This window comes from Anabrus simplex, chromosome 1, assembly GCF_040414725.1.
Source record: "Anabrus simplex isolate iqAnaSimp1 chromosome 1, ASM4041472v1, whole genome shotgun sequence".
Classification (NCBI taxonomy): domain Eukaryota; kingdom Metazoa; phylum Arthropoda; class Insecta; order Orthoptera; family Tettigoniidae; genus Anabrus; species Anabrus simplex.
The window spans coordinates 918,303,629-918,322,666 of NC_090265.1; the positions used below are offsets into that span (position 1 = coordinate 918,303,629).

Genomic DNA, 19,038 nt, shown 5'->3' on the forward strand with positions numbered 1-19,038 from the left:
AATACTACTACTAATACTACTACTAAAACGTTTTTTTTCGTACTCTGAAGGGGTACGACAGGCCTCTTAGAGGGTTACGCCCTCTCTCAGACCAAGGAGATTTGAAGCTGTGATTTGAGATGCGGAGAAGGTGAGGGGCAGCGGCCGAGGGCTACCAGTGGAACTGTCCCGGAATTTACCTTAGTGCAGGAGAATGGAAAACCATGGAAAACTATTCTCAGAACAGCCGACGGAAGGGACGAGCTCTTCCTCCATCCGAATGCATAGCTGGAAGGCTAGTAAAACTAGCCGCTGTTGAAACGAAGACAACTCTGGCCTTTATTCATCGATAACCTATCTACCTACTACAAGTTCTCATTCCTTACCCTGAAGGGTTTCGGTGGCCCTCTTATAGCATGATGTCCTCTTTCTCAGGCCACGTCATTTGTTACAGTGAATGTGAGAGGGAACGCGACCGTGGCTTATAAAATGATTCTGTCCTGGAATTTTCCTTAGTGGAGAAGAATGAAAAACCACAGAACATTATTTCAGGACACCCGATGGTGGGGACCAGCCTATTTGATAATACTACTACAAATACTGCACAAGTTTTCATTTCGTCCCTGAAGGAGACGGCGGGCTAATAGAAAGTAACGCCGTCTCTCAGGCCAGGAAGATTTTGATTCAGTGATGGAGATGTTCGGAGGTGAGGGAGTTGGCGACTGTGGTCTAAACTAGGAACTGTCCCGGCATTCGCCTTAGTACAAGAGACTGGAAAACCAGAGAAAACCATTCTCAGGACACCCGATGGTAGGGACCAGTCTCATTGATAATGAAACAAACTTTGTTGTTTCTCTCGCATTTCGTGAAGGAGTTTAAATATATCTGTTGATTTGAATACAAGCTTCAGAACGAATGTTCGGGACGGATGATCTGCAGTAGGCTACTGTTTTTGCAAACAGACAACAAACCTCGATTTCCTAAGAACTTAGAAGCCAACAAAGGCGGAATTGCAGTAGTCTCTCCAGTTCTCCAGACGGTCGTCTTCTAGTAATAACTCCAGAGAAGAGATGGCGCTGGTGTCAGTGCACGCCTATGCACCTGCGGCGGGTTGCTGGCCTACCTGCCAGCCGCAGAAGGACCAAGCAGTCTGCTTGTCGAGTGCGGCCGCGTTGTATGGTGGTCTGTTACGTCTTCGGCAATGTGTTGATAATCTGTGTGATTTCTGTAAATTAACGTGTACTTTATAAAGTGAAAAGTGTTGTTTACATTGGAAGATGGTGTAACGGGGATAAGTGGTCTTCCAGTTGGATTTAAATGCTATTAACCCTCACAACAAACGGTAAGGCTGTATGTCTATGTTTGTAAACATCTTGTCTAGCGTGCGCACGTCTTTTGGAAGCTGTGTGTAGCGCTGCCTAAAGCTGTGCTTAGTTCATCTACCTTACCACAGAAGTGCCGGTTTATTATAGGTTATTATTTCAAGAACTTACAATTGACATATAAAATAGTTCATGTTTGCTCTTTAAATTAGAACGAATTTCGTTGCAAGAGTGAGTGATACCTCTAGATGAGGAAAGCACTAATGCTTCTTATTTGAAAATGTTCCGTGGTTTGATTCTTTTGGATTCATTGGCTAAAGAACTGCGTGAATGTACTGTGCAGCTTAGAGTTACTCCGTCGCTGTCAGAGGAACTTACGAGCTCATTGGTATTCATTCTTCTCATTTGTTAGAATAGATAGTAGGAAGAGAAATATATTATCTGTTCTTTTCTGACCTATTGTGTGATGAATTTGTAACTTAAAAATCTTCTTTTCTATAGAGCAATTGGAAGACATCACGTGGACATCCGTGTCTTCCTATCAGGTAGGCATGGACATTAGCCATTTCGAGATAAATTGAGTAGATCCTTTTATTTCAATAATTTGGGGGTCTCTTTTTTATCTATCTTCCTATCTTGACCCAATTTTTCACATTGTGGTCCATATATTTGAAGAATATAGGTCTTCCACCTCTTTTGGGGCTCTATCAACAGTGTGTCTTCTTAAATCATTGTCACCAGACTCTGATTGGCTCTTCCAGTTCAAGCGGACAACTACAGAAAAGAAAACGTGATACTGTATTGTACCGGTATGTACATTCATACATATTCAGTTTGGAAAAGAAAAACCGTCAGTCATCTCCCGGAGAGAAGCGCCGCGCCGCGAGATGAAGTAAACCTGGAACAACCGTAGAGAAGGTGCTTAGTTAATTATGACTGATACATACTGGTTTGAGGTAATAGGATTAAGGCTTGTAAATTCCTATCATAATTATAGTTTTGGTCGTACTTTACCGATAACGGTGCAGAAGGCTACTTGGTCTTCCGGTACTCCTCGTAGTCTATTCGTCTTCTGTACTCTTTATAACTTTTTTATTTACTAGCCTATTTGTTCTACGTCGCACAACACAGGGAAGTCTTAAGGTGACGATTGGATAGGGATTGGCTAGGACTAGCAAGGAAGCGCACATGTCCTTAACTAAGGTACATCTCCAGCATTTTCCTGGCGTGAAAATGGGAAACCACAGGAACCATCTTCACTGCCGACTGTGGGGTTCAAATCCACTATCTCCCGAATGCAAACTGACAGCTACTTGACCCAAACTACGTAGCCAAATCGCTCGACACAGAAAGGTGTGTGTGTGTGTGTGTGTCTGTTAGTTCATCAACCCGAAGGGTGGTTGGATCCTCAAATGGTACCCTCTAAGGTTATGAGGTCACAGCGAAACCACAAAAACCGATGGCAGTGCCAAAACGAGGCATACTAGGCAGGATGAGGAGCGAGGTAGTTTGCCATTGCTTTCCTCACTGGGTCAGAAAGTGATATTGAAACACGACCAGCCCTATGAATAGCACGTTTCATAACACACTAGTCGTGTTCTGAATGTCATGTCTCACACCACCCATATACCTCAGCAGTTTCCATACTGTCAGAGCCATGAATGTGACTGGGACTTCGGTGGAAGGTACACTTTGCTCTGGTCTGTGCCAAGAGACAGATGCAAAAGCACTGCATCTATTAAGAAATGTGAACAGGTGTAACAGAATGGTGTATGACTACAATTAAATGGTAAATAAAAACCTTTGTGAGTTATTGGGTTATTTTAAGGACAGTATTTGCGACCGTTCGTTAGACGCTGTGTCATTATACTGTTTCTCAAAAGAAAATGTTACGGTGCAAAGGTTTGAAATGCATTAACATGTATTGACCAGGAGAAACAAATGCATGCACCTACGTAAGAATTGCTGCACACCAAAGGAATGTGTTAAACTTACGGGACCGAGCGAGTTGGCCGCACGGTTTAAGTTGCTTAGCTGTGAGCTTATATTCGGGAGATGGTGGTTTCTATTATCATCGTCGACAGCCCTGAAGACATTTGTCCGTGGTTTCCGATTTTGACACCAGGCAAATGGTGGGGTTGTACTTTAATTAAGGCCGCTGCCTTCCTAACGCTAGCCTTAACCCTTTCCCATCCTTGCATCTTCTGATTAGTGTTAAGAGAGGATAGTTATTCTTAGCTTGAGGTTGCGAAGTTCTTATTCTACGCATTGTTTTTATTTATTAGAATCTATACAAGTCTGTGATTAACAGTTGCTCTCTTCCAACCACCTGCCGACCGCGAGGGGTAGTGAGTCTGCCTTTTACCAGGAGATCCTGGGTTCGATTCCTGACTAGATCAGGGATATCTGCGGGCTGAATTGAAGTCCACTCATCCTACATAAGAACAGTTGAGGAGCTATCTGACGATGAGATAGCGCTCCCCGTGTAGGAAGCCAAGAATGAGGCCTGAGAGGATTCGTTACCTCGTGATCTGCAGGCCTCCAGTTGAGCAGTGGTCGATTGGTAGGCCAAGAACCATCAGGTTTGCAGCATTATGGGATTCGTTTGTTTTGGTTTCTTACAACCTCCTATCCATCAGTCTAGCTCGAGCAGTCGAGGAGAGAGGTTGCGTAGCGAAGTGCGTGCTGTAATCATGGTTGGCATTGAACAGTACCGGGCCGCTATTGGGAAATGGCAGGCAAGGCAGAAGAAGGAGGTCAGGAATGGATTGGTGACGGACGGATTGAAAATGAGTGAAGCGGTGCTGGTGGTGACAGTGATAGCAGTGTTACTGGTTATTGGGGGGGTGGAAGTGAACCCAGGCCCAAATACCAGTGGAAAATTTAGCGCAGAGGATTTGGCCGCACTCAGGGTGGTTGTAAGTGAAGTGATGCAGGAAAAGTGTCAATGGGATAAGGTGCAGGAAATAAAGGACATGATGGAGGAGCAGAGAAGGGAGATAGGGAACATGAAGAAATGGCTTGAAACGAAGACAGAGGAATCGAGCTGGAGAGTGGTCAATAACGAGAAAGAAATCGAGTTATTGAGAGGGGAAGTGAAGCATCTGAAAGACGAGGTGATGAAGATGAAGAAAGAAGCGGAGGGGTACAGGCAGGAGAGATTGAAAAAAGCCATATTTTTATATGGAATTGAGGAAGGGGCGAGAGAGAGCAAGATTGAGCTGATATTTAAGGTGGTGGAAGCTATACGGGATGTTATGAAGGTAAACTTTAGTGAGGTAGACATTGATGATGTAGAGAGAGTTTGTAGAATCAAAGGTCGGAGGCCAATTAGGGTTACATTGTTCTCAACCCTAATGGCAGATTCTGTGTTAAGAAACAGCAAGAATTTACAAGGGCGGAAAATAGGGGTGAAAGGAGACATGGGAAGAGAAGGAAGTGAAAACGCGAAGATCTTGAATAGGCACCTTTGGAGAGCGAGGAACCAGGGGCTAAAGGCCCGAATAAGAGGTCTGAGGTTGGAGGTGACGAACGGGCGATGGGTCAGAGTTCATTCAGTTTCTAAGCTAAAGGAAATGGACGAAAACGAGAGGGTTGAGAGTGGTGAGAGGTCAAGGCAAGATGGGAAGAAGAAAGAAGAAAAGAAGAGGAGGAGGGACGTGGCAGGAGAGCAGGGCATCTCGGAAGAGAATGGGCAGTGCAGCAGGGAGACAGAAGACCAAGATAGTGAAGTGGACGGTGAGAGTGGACCGCAAGAAACTGGGAGAGGAGAGTGTAGTGGTGCAGTGAGTAAGAAAGGACAAAGGGAGATGGATTCAGAAGTCCAAAATAGTGAGGGGGAGAGTGGGGGTGAGCAGCAAGAAGAGGTGAGTGCAGGGTGCAGTGGTGTAGCGAAAAAGAAAGGTCAAGAGGAGACAGATCGACAAGAAGGTAAAAAACTTATGAGTAAAGTCAGGAGTAAGAGCTTAAAAGACATATGGGGAAAAGTACGTAAAGGGATGGAGGATACAGAGGGAGAGAGGTCGATAAATACTAGAAGTAAGAATAGAGTGGGAGACCTAGAAGGGAGGGAAGGAAAGTTATAACAATTTTGGAAGATAGGATGTGTGAATATTGAAGGAGTAAGGAGCAAATTAGGAAACAAGAAAGTTAGGGAAGTAATTGAAAGTTTCGATGTTGTGGCACTCTTAGAGACGTGGTTGGAAACAGGGAGGGAGATTACATGGAAGGGGTTTGAGATAAAATATAAATATAGAAGAAAAGAGAGGAATAAGGGACGAGCACCAGGAGGGATGATAGTTCTAATTAGGGAAGAAATTAGTGAAAGAGTAGAGGATATAGAGACCGATATGATGGAAACCATATGGCTGAGATTGAATTTGGGGGAGAGAGAGGGACGGAGGAAGAAAATAAATCTAGCTTTTGTTTACTGTCATCCTAGTAATTCAGAATATGCAAATAAATATTTTTTTGAAGAGTTATTGGTGGATATTGGCAGGATAAGGGGAATGTATCCAGGGGAGGAGGATATGTTGTTATTTGGGGATTGGAACGCGAGAATAGGAGAACAGAGCCCAATTTATAGTAGGGAGGATGGAATGTGTTTGTTAGAAAGCAGAAGGAGTGAGGACAAAATTACAAATAGTTATGGAGAGAAGCTCCTAGAGATGTGTGCTGTGGGAAACTTGTATATTCTGAATGGGTGGATAGAGGGTGACAGGACGGGGAAATTGACATATGTTACGGAGAAATGGGGTAGTGTGATAGATATGGTTCTGAGCTCGGAAGGGATGATTGAGGAAGTTGTAAGTATGGAAATAGGAGATTGGATTGAGTCACACCATTTCCCGGTGAGGGTTATGCTGAAAAGAGAGGTAGAGAAGCGTACAATGAAGGAAAATGAGACAAAGGATAAACGAGGGAGGGGTTATAATAAGTACAAATGGACAGAGAAGGTAGGCCGGGATTGGAATAGGGTAGTAAAGGAGGAGTTACATCTTCTGAAATATGGGTGGGAAGGGGCGTTAGAAGAGAATGATACTGATAAAGCCTTGGAATTGTTGCTACATCCAATAAAGATGATAGCGCAGAAGGTGAAAGCTAGAAAAGGAAATAAGAAAGAGGGAGAAGAATGGTTTAATAGGGAGTGTGAAGGATTGCGGAGGAGGGTGATGGACGCTTTAGGAGAATATAGAAGGAAAGGTGGAAGCCAAGAAAGGGAGTTTTTCTGTAGATTGAGGAAGGAGTATAAAAAGAAAATTTCTGAGACAAAAAAGACGTGGTTAGAGGAACAAATGGAAGCCATAAATAATGACTGCAAGACTAACAATTTTGAGAGAGTCTGGGATAAGATTAATAGAATTATTAAGGGTGGAAGGAATATGGAGAGAACGAGTATTGAGGAAGTGCAATGGGTCAGGCACTTCGAGGAATTACTAGGAAAAAAGGGGGGTGATAGATGGAGAGGTTCGGGAGAAGAAGTAATTTGGAGTAATAGGGGAGTGGCAATTTATGACTTGGATAAAGAAATCACAAGAGAGGAAATCCGGGGAGTGATAAGTAGAGCCAGAGCGAAGTCGGCCGGGGGGTGTAATGGTATAAATAATAAGTTTTGGAAGGAAATTAGTAAAAATGAGATAATGATAGAGGGCATGGTGAAACTATTCAATAGGATATTCGAGGGAGGAAATTACCCTAGGGAATGGGAAACAGGAATTATATGCCCTATATACAAGGGAAAGGGTAGTAGGAACGATGTGAACAGTTATAGGGGTATATCTCTGTTGGATTCTCTGAGTAAAATATATACGGGGGTGCTAGCGAACAGAATAAGTGGGTGGGCGGAGGAAAATGGAATTTTGACAGATTACCAAGGGGGATTTAGGAAAAAGAAAAGAACAGTGGATAATATAATGATAGTAAAGACTATTTTAGAAAAGTATAAGAATATGAATAGAAGTACGGTTTATGTAGCAGCAATAGATTTTGAGAAAGCTTTTGATAAGGTAAATAGAGAGGCCCTACGAGAGAAATTAGGTAGGCTAGGGATTTCGGAGAAGATGTTGAGGGCAGTGGAAGGAATATACAGGGACGTCAGGTTTTGTGTAAAATTGGGAGAAGAGAGAATGAGTGGACCATTGGAGTCCAAGGTGGGTTTAAAACAAGGTTGCAAGTTATCGCCCATACTGTTTATTTTATTTATAAACGATATATTAGAGGGGTTTGGGGCAGGAAATTGGGCTGTACCGGTAATTAATGGTTTGGAAGTGCCAGGACTGATATTTGCGGATGATGTGTTATTGATGACGTTAACTTCAGGGGCGATGAATAGGGCCTTAGAGTCAGTGATGCTATTTGCGAGGAAATGGGGATTGAAAATTAATGGAAATAAGTCTAAAATATTGATAGTACAGGTGAACAAAAGAAGAAAGATGGAAGGGAATTGGGTAATACAGGGAGAAAGATTGGAACAGGTAAGGAAGCTGGAATATCTAGGAGTTATTTTTAATGATAAAGGAACTTGGAGTGACCAGATCAAAAGAATGAAATATAGAGGCTTGGCAGCCTTAGCCTCAGTCAGAAATTTGCTACTCAAGTTCCCGGGGATCAGTTATAAAACACTGAGACTCGTGTTCAGGTCGGTAATAGTGGGGAGGGTATTATACGGAGCAGAAGTTTGGGGGCTGGATGAAAAAAGAGAGGAACTAAGAAAGATTGTTAGTAGTTTTGCTAAGTTAGTGATGGGCTTACCGAGGTGTACAGCAAACGTAGGGGCGGAATTAATGTGTGGGGAGGATTTGGAATCAGAGGGTGTGAAAAGAATAGTTAGATATTGGATGAATTTAAAAAGACAGGAAGGTGGGAGAGTTTTACAGGCTGCATATGTACAGCAATTTAAGAGCATGTATAAGGGGGGATGGTTAGAAAAAATAAAAGGATATTTAGAGAGGATAGGATTAGGGCACCTGTGGGGGGAGGTTTGGTCAAAGACAGAAGTGAGAGGGATGAAAATACTAGAAAGGAGAATTAGGGATATCCATAGGCAGAAATTATTGGGGGAAAGCAGACTAAGAAATTCGCTGATTGTTTTGACGAAAATAGAGGAGATAGCAGGGTTGAATATTAGATACGTTGATAGGTCAAATCGATATGGGATGATGTGGTGGCTTTTAGGTCTGCCAAGGAATAAGGGCTGGTTACAGGGCAGGGATAAGACAAGGTGTGTACTTTGTGGGGATGTGAATGATGAGTTTCACTTGCTAAGAGACTGTGAGGGAACGAGGGGGTTAAGACATAGATTATTGAGTGCCGAGAATCGGGAAGTACTGGGGAGAGGGGATGAGAACGCAATACTGAGATGGATTCTTAAACAATGGGAAAAAGGGGGTGAATTGAACAGGTATTTTTGTGCGACAAAAAAGGCCTGCGAGAGTAAAATGAAGGAGAGTGAGTTAGAGGGTGGGCAGGGGAATAGGGGGGTAGAATAGTTATCTGTATAAGGGAAGGAGATAGTAGGTTAAAATTTTAATGGTTTAGTGTATATAGGGACTGAGTATTTAGTTAGGGGAGTTGGGTAAGAGGACAGGATGGCATGGTCTGTTTGTTTTATGATATGTCAGTAATTGTTATTCATTGTAATTTTATTAGGCTAGGATGGTAACTATTTGTGAAGACTGAAATATGGTAAATAATTTGTGAAGGCTGAGACGTGGTAAGGGTGAAGTGATATATTTATTGTGATATTTGGAGTTGACGCTGATTGGTAAGTCTTACGATATGTCAGTAATTGTTATTCACTGTAAATTTATTAGGTTATGATGGTAATTATTTGTGAAGGCCGAAATGTGGCAATGGTGAAGTGGTATATTTATTGTTGATGTATATAAGAGAGAGGATAGCATGATAGTGTGGTATGAGATTGAGAGGTGGTATATGAAGCGATGTGTTGGTATTGAAGGGTAGCTGTATTAGCTTTTGGTTGGGTAGGAGGTTTATTTAATGCTAACTAAGTGAGTGTTAAGAGGGACAAGAGTTTTGAATGGTAGAGATTGGAATGTGGTGTTGGTGAAGAGATGGTATATGAGTGTTTGGTATTTTAAGGTGAAGATGGCCTGGTATCTAGATACGATTAAGGTAAGATGTGTCATATTGCTGAAATGAGGTGTTGGAGAAGTGGTGGTATAAAACGGTCGCAGTTATTGAGGACTATGGTTGAAATATGGTGAGAAGCGGTGTCAAGCGGTGTTATTTTGTAAATCTGAGATGTTGTAAATTTAGATTTAGTGGTGTATTGTGGAAGGTATATGAGGTGGATCTGGAATGGAAATTGTGGATAAGAGGTGGTATCTGAATCCGAGAGTTGGTATGTAGATGGTTTATTTATTGCTGAATTAGTTTAGATTTATCGAAAAAAAAAAAAAATGTGGTGTGGGAGAAGTGCTGGTATAGGCGAAGATGGTTTGGTAATGAGATGGTTTAATTTATTGCTGAAACTTTTGGAGTTGGAGAGATGATTGTATTAAGTGCGGGTTGGTAAATGTAGTGTATGATGGATTGAAGGGCAATTGCGGAATGTTGGTTGTTATGGTTTGGGCAGAGAGTAAGTTAGAGGACAATGAAGATGACGTATGTGCTGAATCCACAAGGACACGGAATGAGTGGTGGTTGCGATAGCAAATGTAATGCTGAGCATGGCTTGGGTTTTAAAATGAGATCAAGCATGGCTAAATAATGGTCAAGTTGCAACATGAGAGGTAGTAATGCATTGTAATAAAAGTGGTATTTAAGGTAAGTGTGGAGGGAGACCAGTGTTGAAATTTGATTGTAAGTTATTATGATTTTCTGCTGGGTTAGGATTGTGTTATTTATTGTTGTGAACGTGGAGGACTTTTGTTTGTGTTATGGCTGGTTAGAATGTAAGTGCTGACTGTCGATGTTTTGGTATTGATCGGGAGTAGGTCAGGGAAAAGGAATGTGACGAAAGTTGCTGTAGGCATAAGGACAAGTGATGAGTTTGCTGGATCCTCGAGCCGAGGACTGCTACAGAATTGTTATCATTTTTGTTATTATTTATTCCTATTATCTCTATTATCATTATTTTATTTTTATGTATTATATTATTATTATCATTTTTTTTTTATTAATATTGTGTCTTATTGCTTTGTGAACATGTAAGGGGCGGAAAGCCTGTTTGTTCATAAATAAATACTAATACTAATACTAATACAACCTCCTATCTGTTACATTTCAATGACCGGCAACAAACAAAAATCTTCATTGATGCGAATTCAGTCCTCTTTTAATCAAGTTTTACTTCCTCTCAAAACAATAATCACCACCACCAACTCTCCTAATGCATTTATCAGCGTGGATTGTTACAATAGAAGGACGCATCGCTTTTTAAATGTTTGAGATAACCTGGTAATTAACCCCAAAATTGACTGTGTTTATGAAACCTGACTTTCAGTCTGTTGTGATATCTACATTGGTGTGTGCATTTGTAATTGTGCCAAATATTGGGAATGAAGTGGCCATGACCAATATGACAGGTACCACCCTAGCGTGTTTTCTGGAACTGAAATGGAGAAACCTAGATAATAAATTTTTCAACGATATTTGACGTTGGTATTCGAGTCTATGGACGTGTCTTCGCCGGTCATTGCTCAAACATAATAACAGCTTGAGGGTATGGGAGAATAATCCCTATATTTATAAATTGTATATAGTTGTAAGATTTGTATTTTTGTGAATCAATCAGTTTAACACCACACCGTTTCAGACAGGTTTTATGGCGACGATTGGATTGGACTGAAATGAAGCGACTATGACCTTAATCAAGGTATAGCCCCACCATTTGCCTGGTGTAAAATGGGAAATCACGGAAGACCATTTTCAGGGATGCCGACAGTAGGGTTCAAACCCACCGTCTTCCGAATACAGTTCACAGCTACGTGATCCAACTTGTAGCCAATTCGCTCGGTATATTGTGAATCATAATTACTGTGAATGTTTGATTCTGTTTTCGATATTGATTGATTATCTTATCGAGTCAGGCTACTGAGAATTTGTGCATGGTTATTGATTTCAACTATTAACAGCTAGTCGAATGAATAGTCATGCACAGATTCTCAATTGCTCAGTATCGAGAAAGTTAGCCGCTTTGCTAACGGACGTTGCCTACGCAGCGGGGAGCCTTTATTACGTATTCTCAAGTCCTCAAGTCTCTTTAATAGCGCTTTCAACATTTGAGGATACTTGGATACGATCATCATCAATAGTTGAAATAAAGTATGGAGTGATTATTAGATGGAGAGTACATCTAAGTGTTTTTAACCTCCCCTTGTCTGAGAGATCGCTTCCTCGGTTGAAGGGTATCGAATAAAATGGACATCGCAATGTGATGCAATGTGGGTTGCTGTCGAGCGTGATTATGACAATACCATAGGCTAATGATAACATTCAAGTAGGCTAAATGCCCTTTTAGTTTAATTTTTTACTTTTCCAAACAAACAAAAAACATGAAAATATAAAAGTTAATTCCGTCTTTATCAAGGAGCTAATCTTATGCTGAAATAACGAAATATTTATATGAATTAAGAGGAACATAATTTTGTGATACTCTGTTGACGCACCAAATCTAGAGCTAAGGCGTTAGCTTCCCAACTGGGAGGGCCGAGGTTCGATCATTAGTAGTTCTTATTTAAAAACTCCGGAAATCTGCGTGCACTTGTGCCCTAAAAGTACCAAAATACGACATAAAAACTTGGAAATACGACACGGAAGCAATTAAATATTGTCCAGAATTTGCCTTACCTTCAAACCGCATTTAATTACAAACTATTTCTGAGAAAAGGAAATTCATAAACGAGCGCTGGGCGTTATCAGAGCAAAACATGTAAATACTAGTAGGGAGAACGGTTAAATATGCATATATACCATTTTTGGTCATATAGGCCTATAGCTTAATGATAAAAATATGGTATTATATGTATCTATATGACCAATAAAAACCACGTTATTATGTTTACAGAAGCTAGAAATGTGTTTAATTTAAGTTTGTGGATGGATACCGAGATAAAAAAAATAACATGTCATATAAATTCGAGATCTAATTATCATTATTAGCAGGGATTTACAGACTACTCCCAACCTCCAGGTATCTTCTGGGTTGACTCTGAATTAGTACCGGAAGACTTTTCTCTATAGTAGAGTAAAGGTCGTTCGGTGTTCAGAGTTGATATCATTACCTTCATTTCGTGCAACAGAGGTCAAGAAAAAGTTGAACCTTTCATTCTATATCTCCTGCTGGTCAATAAATTAGATCAGACATTTTTCCACATCTTGCGTAAACTAGATCTAACATGAAATTTTTAGGTAGGCCTAAATGACGTTCTCTATAATGCATATCGAAACATTATAATCTAGTGTGAGATTAGTCAGGAGGTAAAATATTGCTGTTATAGACGGCAGCAACAGTAAGTGTGTGACCTTTACAATGTGATGTAGATGTAAATTTGTGTCCTCGTCCCAGGTGGTACAGGTCATTTCAGGCACATCCCCAAAGGAGGTGAACTGCATGTACCCTTTAACCATACACCAGCCCTTCAGCCAATGTTAAATTTCTGACGGTACCGGGAACCGAACCCGAAGGTGAACAATTTACAGTTTTTCTAACTTTCACTATTACATTTAATATGGCAGTATTAAGTCCCACAGGAACTCACATTCGGAAAGGCTGTGTACAGCTCAGTAAACCTTATAGAAACTTCATATGAGCCTTCCAACAACAAGCAATGCGGCGTCAGAATTTCGTAATATTGCTTATGTTGTAGCTGGTAGATTAGTTGAAGGCATAGATTAGAATTTCCATGATTAGTAATTATTTAGAGAAGTAATAAAATATTTAGGCCTATAATGGGAAATTGTCTGCATCATACCACTCTTCAGCCTGATTCAAACAAGTAGTTCTTTTCTTGGGACTGGTCTTTCAGTAAAGGAAACATTCGAGAACTCAACAGCTGAATTTGTTGGGACACTCCTAATTCAATATACTTCATTTTTCACATTTAAAACAATACAGAGAACTGCTTCAGACTTGAACATGAGCGAATTATGAACACAGATTTATCAGAATCATTTGTACTAAATATTTTTTTTACAAGTATAGGCCCTACTGCTAACTTGTACAAAATTATGAATAATTTCCAAATAATGCCTCAGAGACTTCAACGCATGGAACTATGAGTAACCTATAATCTTCTGAAATAATCTTGTGAACAGCCATAGGGCTTATGAAGTTCGTCTCCTTGGTTGAATGTTCAGCGTACTTGTCTTCTGTTTAGAGGGTCCATGGTCGATTTCGCGGTTGGGTTGGGGATTTTAATTTTGTTTGGTTAATTCCTCTTGCTCGGGGATTGGGTGCTTATGTTCGTCTCCATTTTCATTTACATACAAGACATCACACTGCAAACTAAGACAGAAACACGCTATAATGAATACATCCACGTAGGGTTGGCATTAGGAAAGGCATCCGGCTGTAAAACTATGCTAAATCCATACAAAGTGTCGACGCCAGGAAACTGGGGACAACCCATAAAGAAGTCGCAGAGCTTATGAAGAGAGAATTTAAGTCAGATTGCTTTCAAAAGCGTTTACTCATAAATAGCAGAATGTGCATTTCACAGAAGTTGGTTAAAATATTAGTGTTTATATTGCATTTTTCGTTAGATTTTGTGTTGATTTTCTAATGATTGTGTTGCTAAGTTCTTCAGTGATGTTATCTTCGGAAGCGTATTGAATGAAAATCGCTCCTGAACTCCTTCACAATTTTTTTGATGATGCTTATTGTTTAAAGTGGCCTAACTCACAATATTTTTGATAGGGTACCGTTCACTTGGACCTCTAGGAAACGTGGTGTAATAATAATAATAACAATAATAATAATAATAATAATAATAATAATAATAATAATAATAATAATAATAATAATAATAATACACGTACTAGAACTCGATTATCATCCCGAATTCTGGATATGGGGGGCTAGTTCCTAGATGGACCGTGATTAACATAACGTCGCACTAACTCATCGAAGGTTTTCATGGTCTACACTAGTCGTCCACATTTTATGTCGCCCCCCCCCCCATCTGGAGCATGCCAGGTCTTGCACTCGTCCTTCCTTCCTTTTCACTACTAATTAGATTGCAAAAAAAAAAAATCCGACTCACAAGAACTTCTGTAATATAGTTAAAATTGCTAGGTACCGAGCTCGATAGCTGCAGTCGCTTAAGTGCGGCCAGTATCCAGTATTCGGGAGATAGTAAGTTCGAACCCCACTGTTGGCAGCCCTGAAGATGGTTTTCCGTGGTTTCCCATTTTCACACCAGGCAAATGCTGGGGCTGTACCTTAATTAAGGCCACGGCAGCTTCCTTCCCACTCCTAGCCCTTCCCTGTCCCATCGTCGCCATAAGACCTATCTGTGTCGGTGCGACGTAAAGCAACTAGCAAAAAAAAAAAAAATGCTAGGTATGCTCTTAGTGCGTTTTTAGTAAATGTAGGAATTCTAGGAATTTGACATTTATTTTCTGTTGCTGCTTGTGACATAAAACTCCGATAGGTTTAATCTCATGCTCTGGATGTTTTGTCTGTAAGTATCTTATAAGTTTTATAGGTTTCAAATTGTCGTTGGTTAATATATCCGAGCAAAGAACACACTGTGCCTGCTTCTGGTTATTCACGTGAATGTAACTGAAACCTAGTTTTAAATAATCGTCTTGATATCTGCGTACTTTTGTCAATCGTCTTGGTATCTTCGCACTTTTATTTTGTCGAATAATTAGCTTTACTGGTGAAAGCTGAAGAAATGTGGAAGGTGAAGGAACATACAACTAAATTCGCGTCCAGTTTTTAATTAGGCATTTTCATGGGAGAACAGGTATTCGACGAAACACTTTAACGGGATCGCTTTTTACGACTGTGAATTAGCCACTTGTCAATGATTATGACATTTATGACGATACCTTTACCATTGAAAAATGTTAAGTACCACTATTCAGAACGCGCAGATTCTATCTGTACAACAGAGTGTACTGTTCACTCATTGTCTTTGCTCGACTGACAACGAGTTTCAGGCTTAGAATAAACTATTCTAGTAGCGAAGCGAGTTAGTGGTAGTAATATTGTCAAGTGGCTAATTGTCATTGAGATACAATGGGTGGAAGTTGGCGCCACGAGTAGTAGGTTCGGTTCTGAAAGGCCGGGGGGTAATTCCTGTGGTCAAATTAATCTCCGAACTCGTGCTAGTAAGGTCTAATTGCCAGCCTTTCTGGTCAGCACTTGTGAGATACTAAGTAAGGTAATGTTTTTTCCATGAAAGTATGTTAGTTTTGAATAGGAGTGGAAGAGATTCTTGCAATGGCGTGCACTGAACACCATCTACCCCAGCGCTGCTGAGGTAAAGAACTTTGTCTTAACATTTTTTAATTATTCCTTAAAGAACGATTTTTATAAAGTTAAAAAACTGCGAACATCTAAGGCAAGCCAAGTACAACTGTCTCGACAATCCTCTCGCACTACCGCAGTTCAGCTTCTCCAGGGAGCTGGGTTTCCTTGCCGGCGCAAAAGAGAGCTACCCCAGCGAAATTTAAGGCCGCTTGGGTGACGCATGCACTTGAAGCTTCCTTGTCCTGGCAGCGGGGCGGAACTGTAGGCCCGCTCCCGACAGCAATTCACACCTACAGGCCAGCTAGCTTAGTTAAGGTAATGTTGGTTTTAATACTTGACACTCGAAGTCTTCAGCGTCACACAGTAGAGACTGCAAGAAAAATATCAACATCTTACCAGTATAGCCATTTGCACATCGTCTTGCTAAGAAAAATAGAGCCAGTATATGAAACCAATTGTAATATAGAAGAATATATTTTAGTCTTGGGTTTCGGCATGTATACAGTTTTTTCGAGCAATTCATTGATGGCCCGTGTAGAGTATGTGTTCCGATAGCCGCAGAACAATATTTAGGTTGCCCAGCATGAACACAGAGTTAAGCGCGAAGTAGAAGAATTTTGTATTTGGTTGTTTCTGATGGCGGTATATAGTGAATTTTTGTAGTGTTCCTATTGGATTATACGTTAGGGTTTCGCGAGTTCTGTGTCATTCTTCATGAATATAACGTGTGTTATACGTCGTGACAAATATTTTCCCTCGTTTGTCGTTCATGCACGTACACTCAGTGTGCGAGTGAAACTATAAAACTTCAGCGACGGTAAAATACCAGTTAAGTTTTGCTGATTAGTTTAGATTAGGCTTTTTAAGTAAGAAACAAATAGTTAGTCCCAGTGTATTTTTGTGTAAACCATGACTGTACTATGTATCACGAAACCGTAAGTACATTGTTTAAAATCTGCTATAGATTAAGTTATGATGGTGTCGTCACTACCGTGCATATCAATTTGGAAGTATGTTCGAGCGTGTGGTTGAAAGTATTCTTGAAATATCTTTCTCAGGTAGACCTTTCCACGAAAAACCAGTCTTATAAAATGGTAATGTTGACTTTAGAGAGTGTAGTAGGGCTACGATTGTTTATATTTAGAAAACCTTTTTGCAGCTGGGGTAATGAATATGTTCACCGCACGCCACTGGCTTCTTGTCTGAGTTACTGTACTGAGGATATGAGGATGGCATTATTAAAAAATTAGATGAAGTTTGAACCGTCATACGAACTGCCGATGTTGGACGCAACCGTCTAGATTACTCCCCCATCCTCTCCGCAGGGGGCGTGGCCCGCACTTTACAGACAACTGGTCTGTATGGAGAGAACTTCGCTCTTTTTTTTTTTTTTTTTTGTGGTTATACCCGACATATTTTCATCCATGACAGTGTTGTGTCAACGCTACCTACACGTTTATAGATTTGTGTGTTTTACCCAGGATAATTTTTCTGATTACAATACAGTAGATACTAATCTCATTAGCTGACAAATATTAAGCTCAGTTATTCGTATTTTGTTTCCCTTGCCAAGAAAACCGTTCCATCTTGGTCTCTGTACAGGTGTAACGACTAATGCTCCTTATCATTATTTCAGGATGATAACCTTAAAACTTTTTGTTTTCAGTTAAGTAACACGTATCCTTCTTCAGGTCAATATGGTGGGTCAGTATATTATCGATTGAGAGAGGAATGTGGATATGCGACCCAGATGGAAGCTGGATCAGGTCAGAGGAACTGGCCCACATCGGGTCCTCTTTGAGTCCGGGCAAGTTTTATACCTATGTCAGTCTTAAGTGTAATAATTTAGTATGGCTATTTCTCGCCGGGCGGAGCCCTTGTAAGGCAGACCCTCCGACGAGGGTGGGTGAGATCTGCCGTGTAGAAGTAACTGCATGTTATTGTGGTGTAGGGGGTAGTGTTGTGTGAGTTGCAGGGATGTTGGGGAAAACAAAAATACCCAGTCCCCGACCCGAGGGATTTAACCATTTAAGGTTAAAACCTCCTACCCTGCCGGGAATCGAACCCAGGGGCCTCTGAACCGAAGAGCCCCGCGATAACTATTCAGCCAAGGAGCCGGACAGTCTTAAGTAATATCTAGCTTAGTAAACTTAATATTATTTGAATCTTTCATAAATCCCTTGCAAAATATTAAGAAAACATGAATGTTGTAAATTATAGAATGGAATTCTACAGAGCACTGTCTCATCGTATGTTCATGCATTATATATACTTTCAACATTGTTTCTTCTTCCTATTTTTTCTAAATTTATTGTGGTCATCGTTTGATATGGATCTGGCCCATTTTTACGGCAATGTCATTCCTGATGCCAACGCTTTCTGGTGGGACATATTCACCATCCCGTGTTTCTTTGGTGGTGTGGTGTGTTGTATGAAACTGAAGAGAAATATATTAAGACTAAACACGGAGTTACAATCCTCGGCTCGGCCGAGAATCGACCCCGGAGCCCTCTTAATTGAAGACCAGTATGCTGACCATTCAGCCAAGGAGCCTGACACTTCCAAACGTTCCTTGATTATGGCAATAATCATATATTTGATATCGATGATCGCGTGGAATAGAGGTAGCATGTGTGTGTAGTCCCTGAGTTTCATTCCTGCCTCGTCCAAAGATCTTAATCTGGGTCTGAGTCTGCCTCTTAAGTATAATTGAGCAGCTGTCTGACAGGAGAAGCAACGCATAGACATGTCTGAGGAAATTGCCTCAGACACGTGCCACTCTGTATCTCCAGACTATTTGACTGGATAATAGTCTTTTTGGTAGTCTGGCCTTCTGCGCCGAAGTTGGTGGATTCGATCCTGGCTCTGCCCATTGGTATTTGAAGGTACACAGATATGTCACCCTCTTGTTGGCAGATTTACTGGCACCTCAGCGTCTCCGAAAACCGTAAAAGTAGTTATTGGGACGTAAAACCGATTTTGACGGGTCCCTAAACTAACTAACTAAGCTTTCATTCCTCCCCTGACGGGGGAGGCGGGCCACCTAGTAGGGAACATCTACTCTTTGGCCAAGAGAGTTGTGGGGGGTTAAAGGTGATGTGCTTTATGTGGGAGAGGGTAAATAGAGGTGATGGAAATGGGAGATATGATTGGGGGCGTCTTGGTTTTCCTCTTTTTGTGTTCCCTTTATTTTTATTTTTTAATATTGATTCATATCATTATTGGTATTTTGTTAGGTACATGAATGCACAGTGATACAAAGACAGAGTCATGTTGTACAATGCAGAGTTACAT

General features: G+C 40.8%; 1 protein-coding gene across 1 annotated transcript in view; it reads left to right on the forward strand.

The window, feature by feature from the left end:
• The first annotated feature begins 1,222 nt into the window (after positions 1-1,222).
• Cad99C (cadherin-99C) overlaps positions 1,223-19,038 on the forward strand; it is a 529,236-nt gene continuing 511,420 nt past the window's right edge. The window contains exon 1 of the mRNA XM_068225294.1: positions 1,223-1,321. Within this exon, the coding sequence (XP_068081395.1) occupies positions 1,297-1,321 (25 nt within the window). The 5' untranslated portion in view covers positions 1,223-1,296. The remainder of the gene's footprint in view (positions 1,322-19,038) is intronic.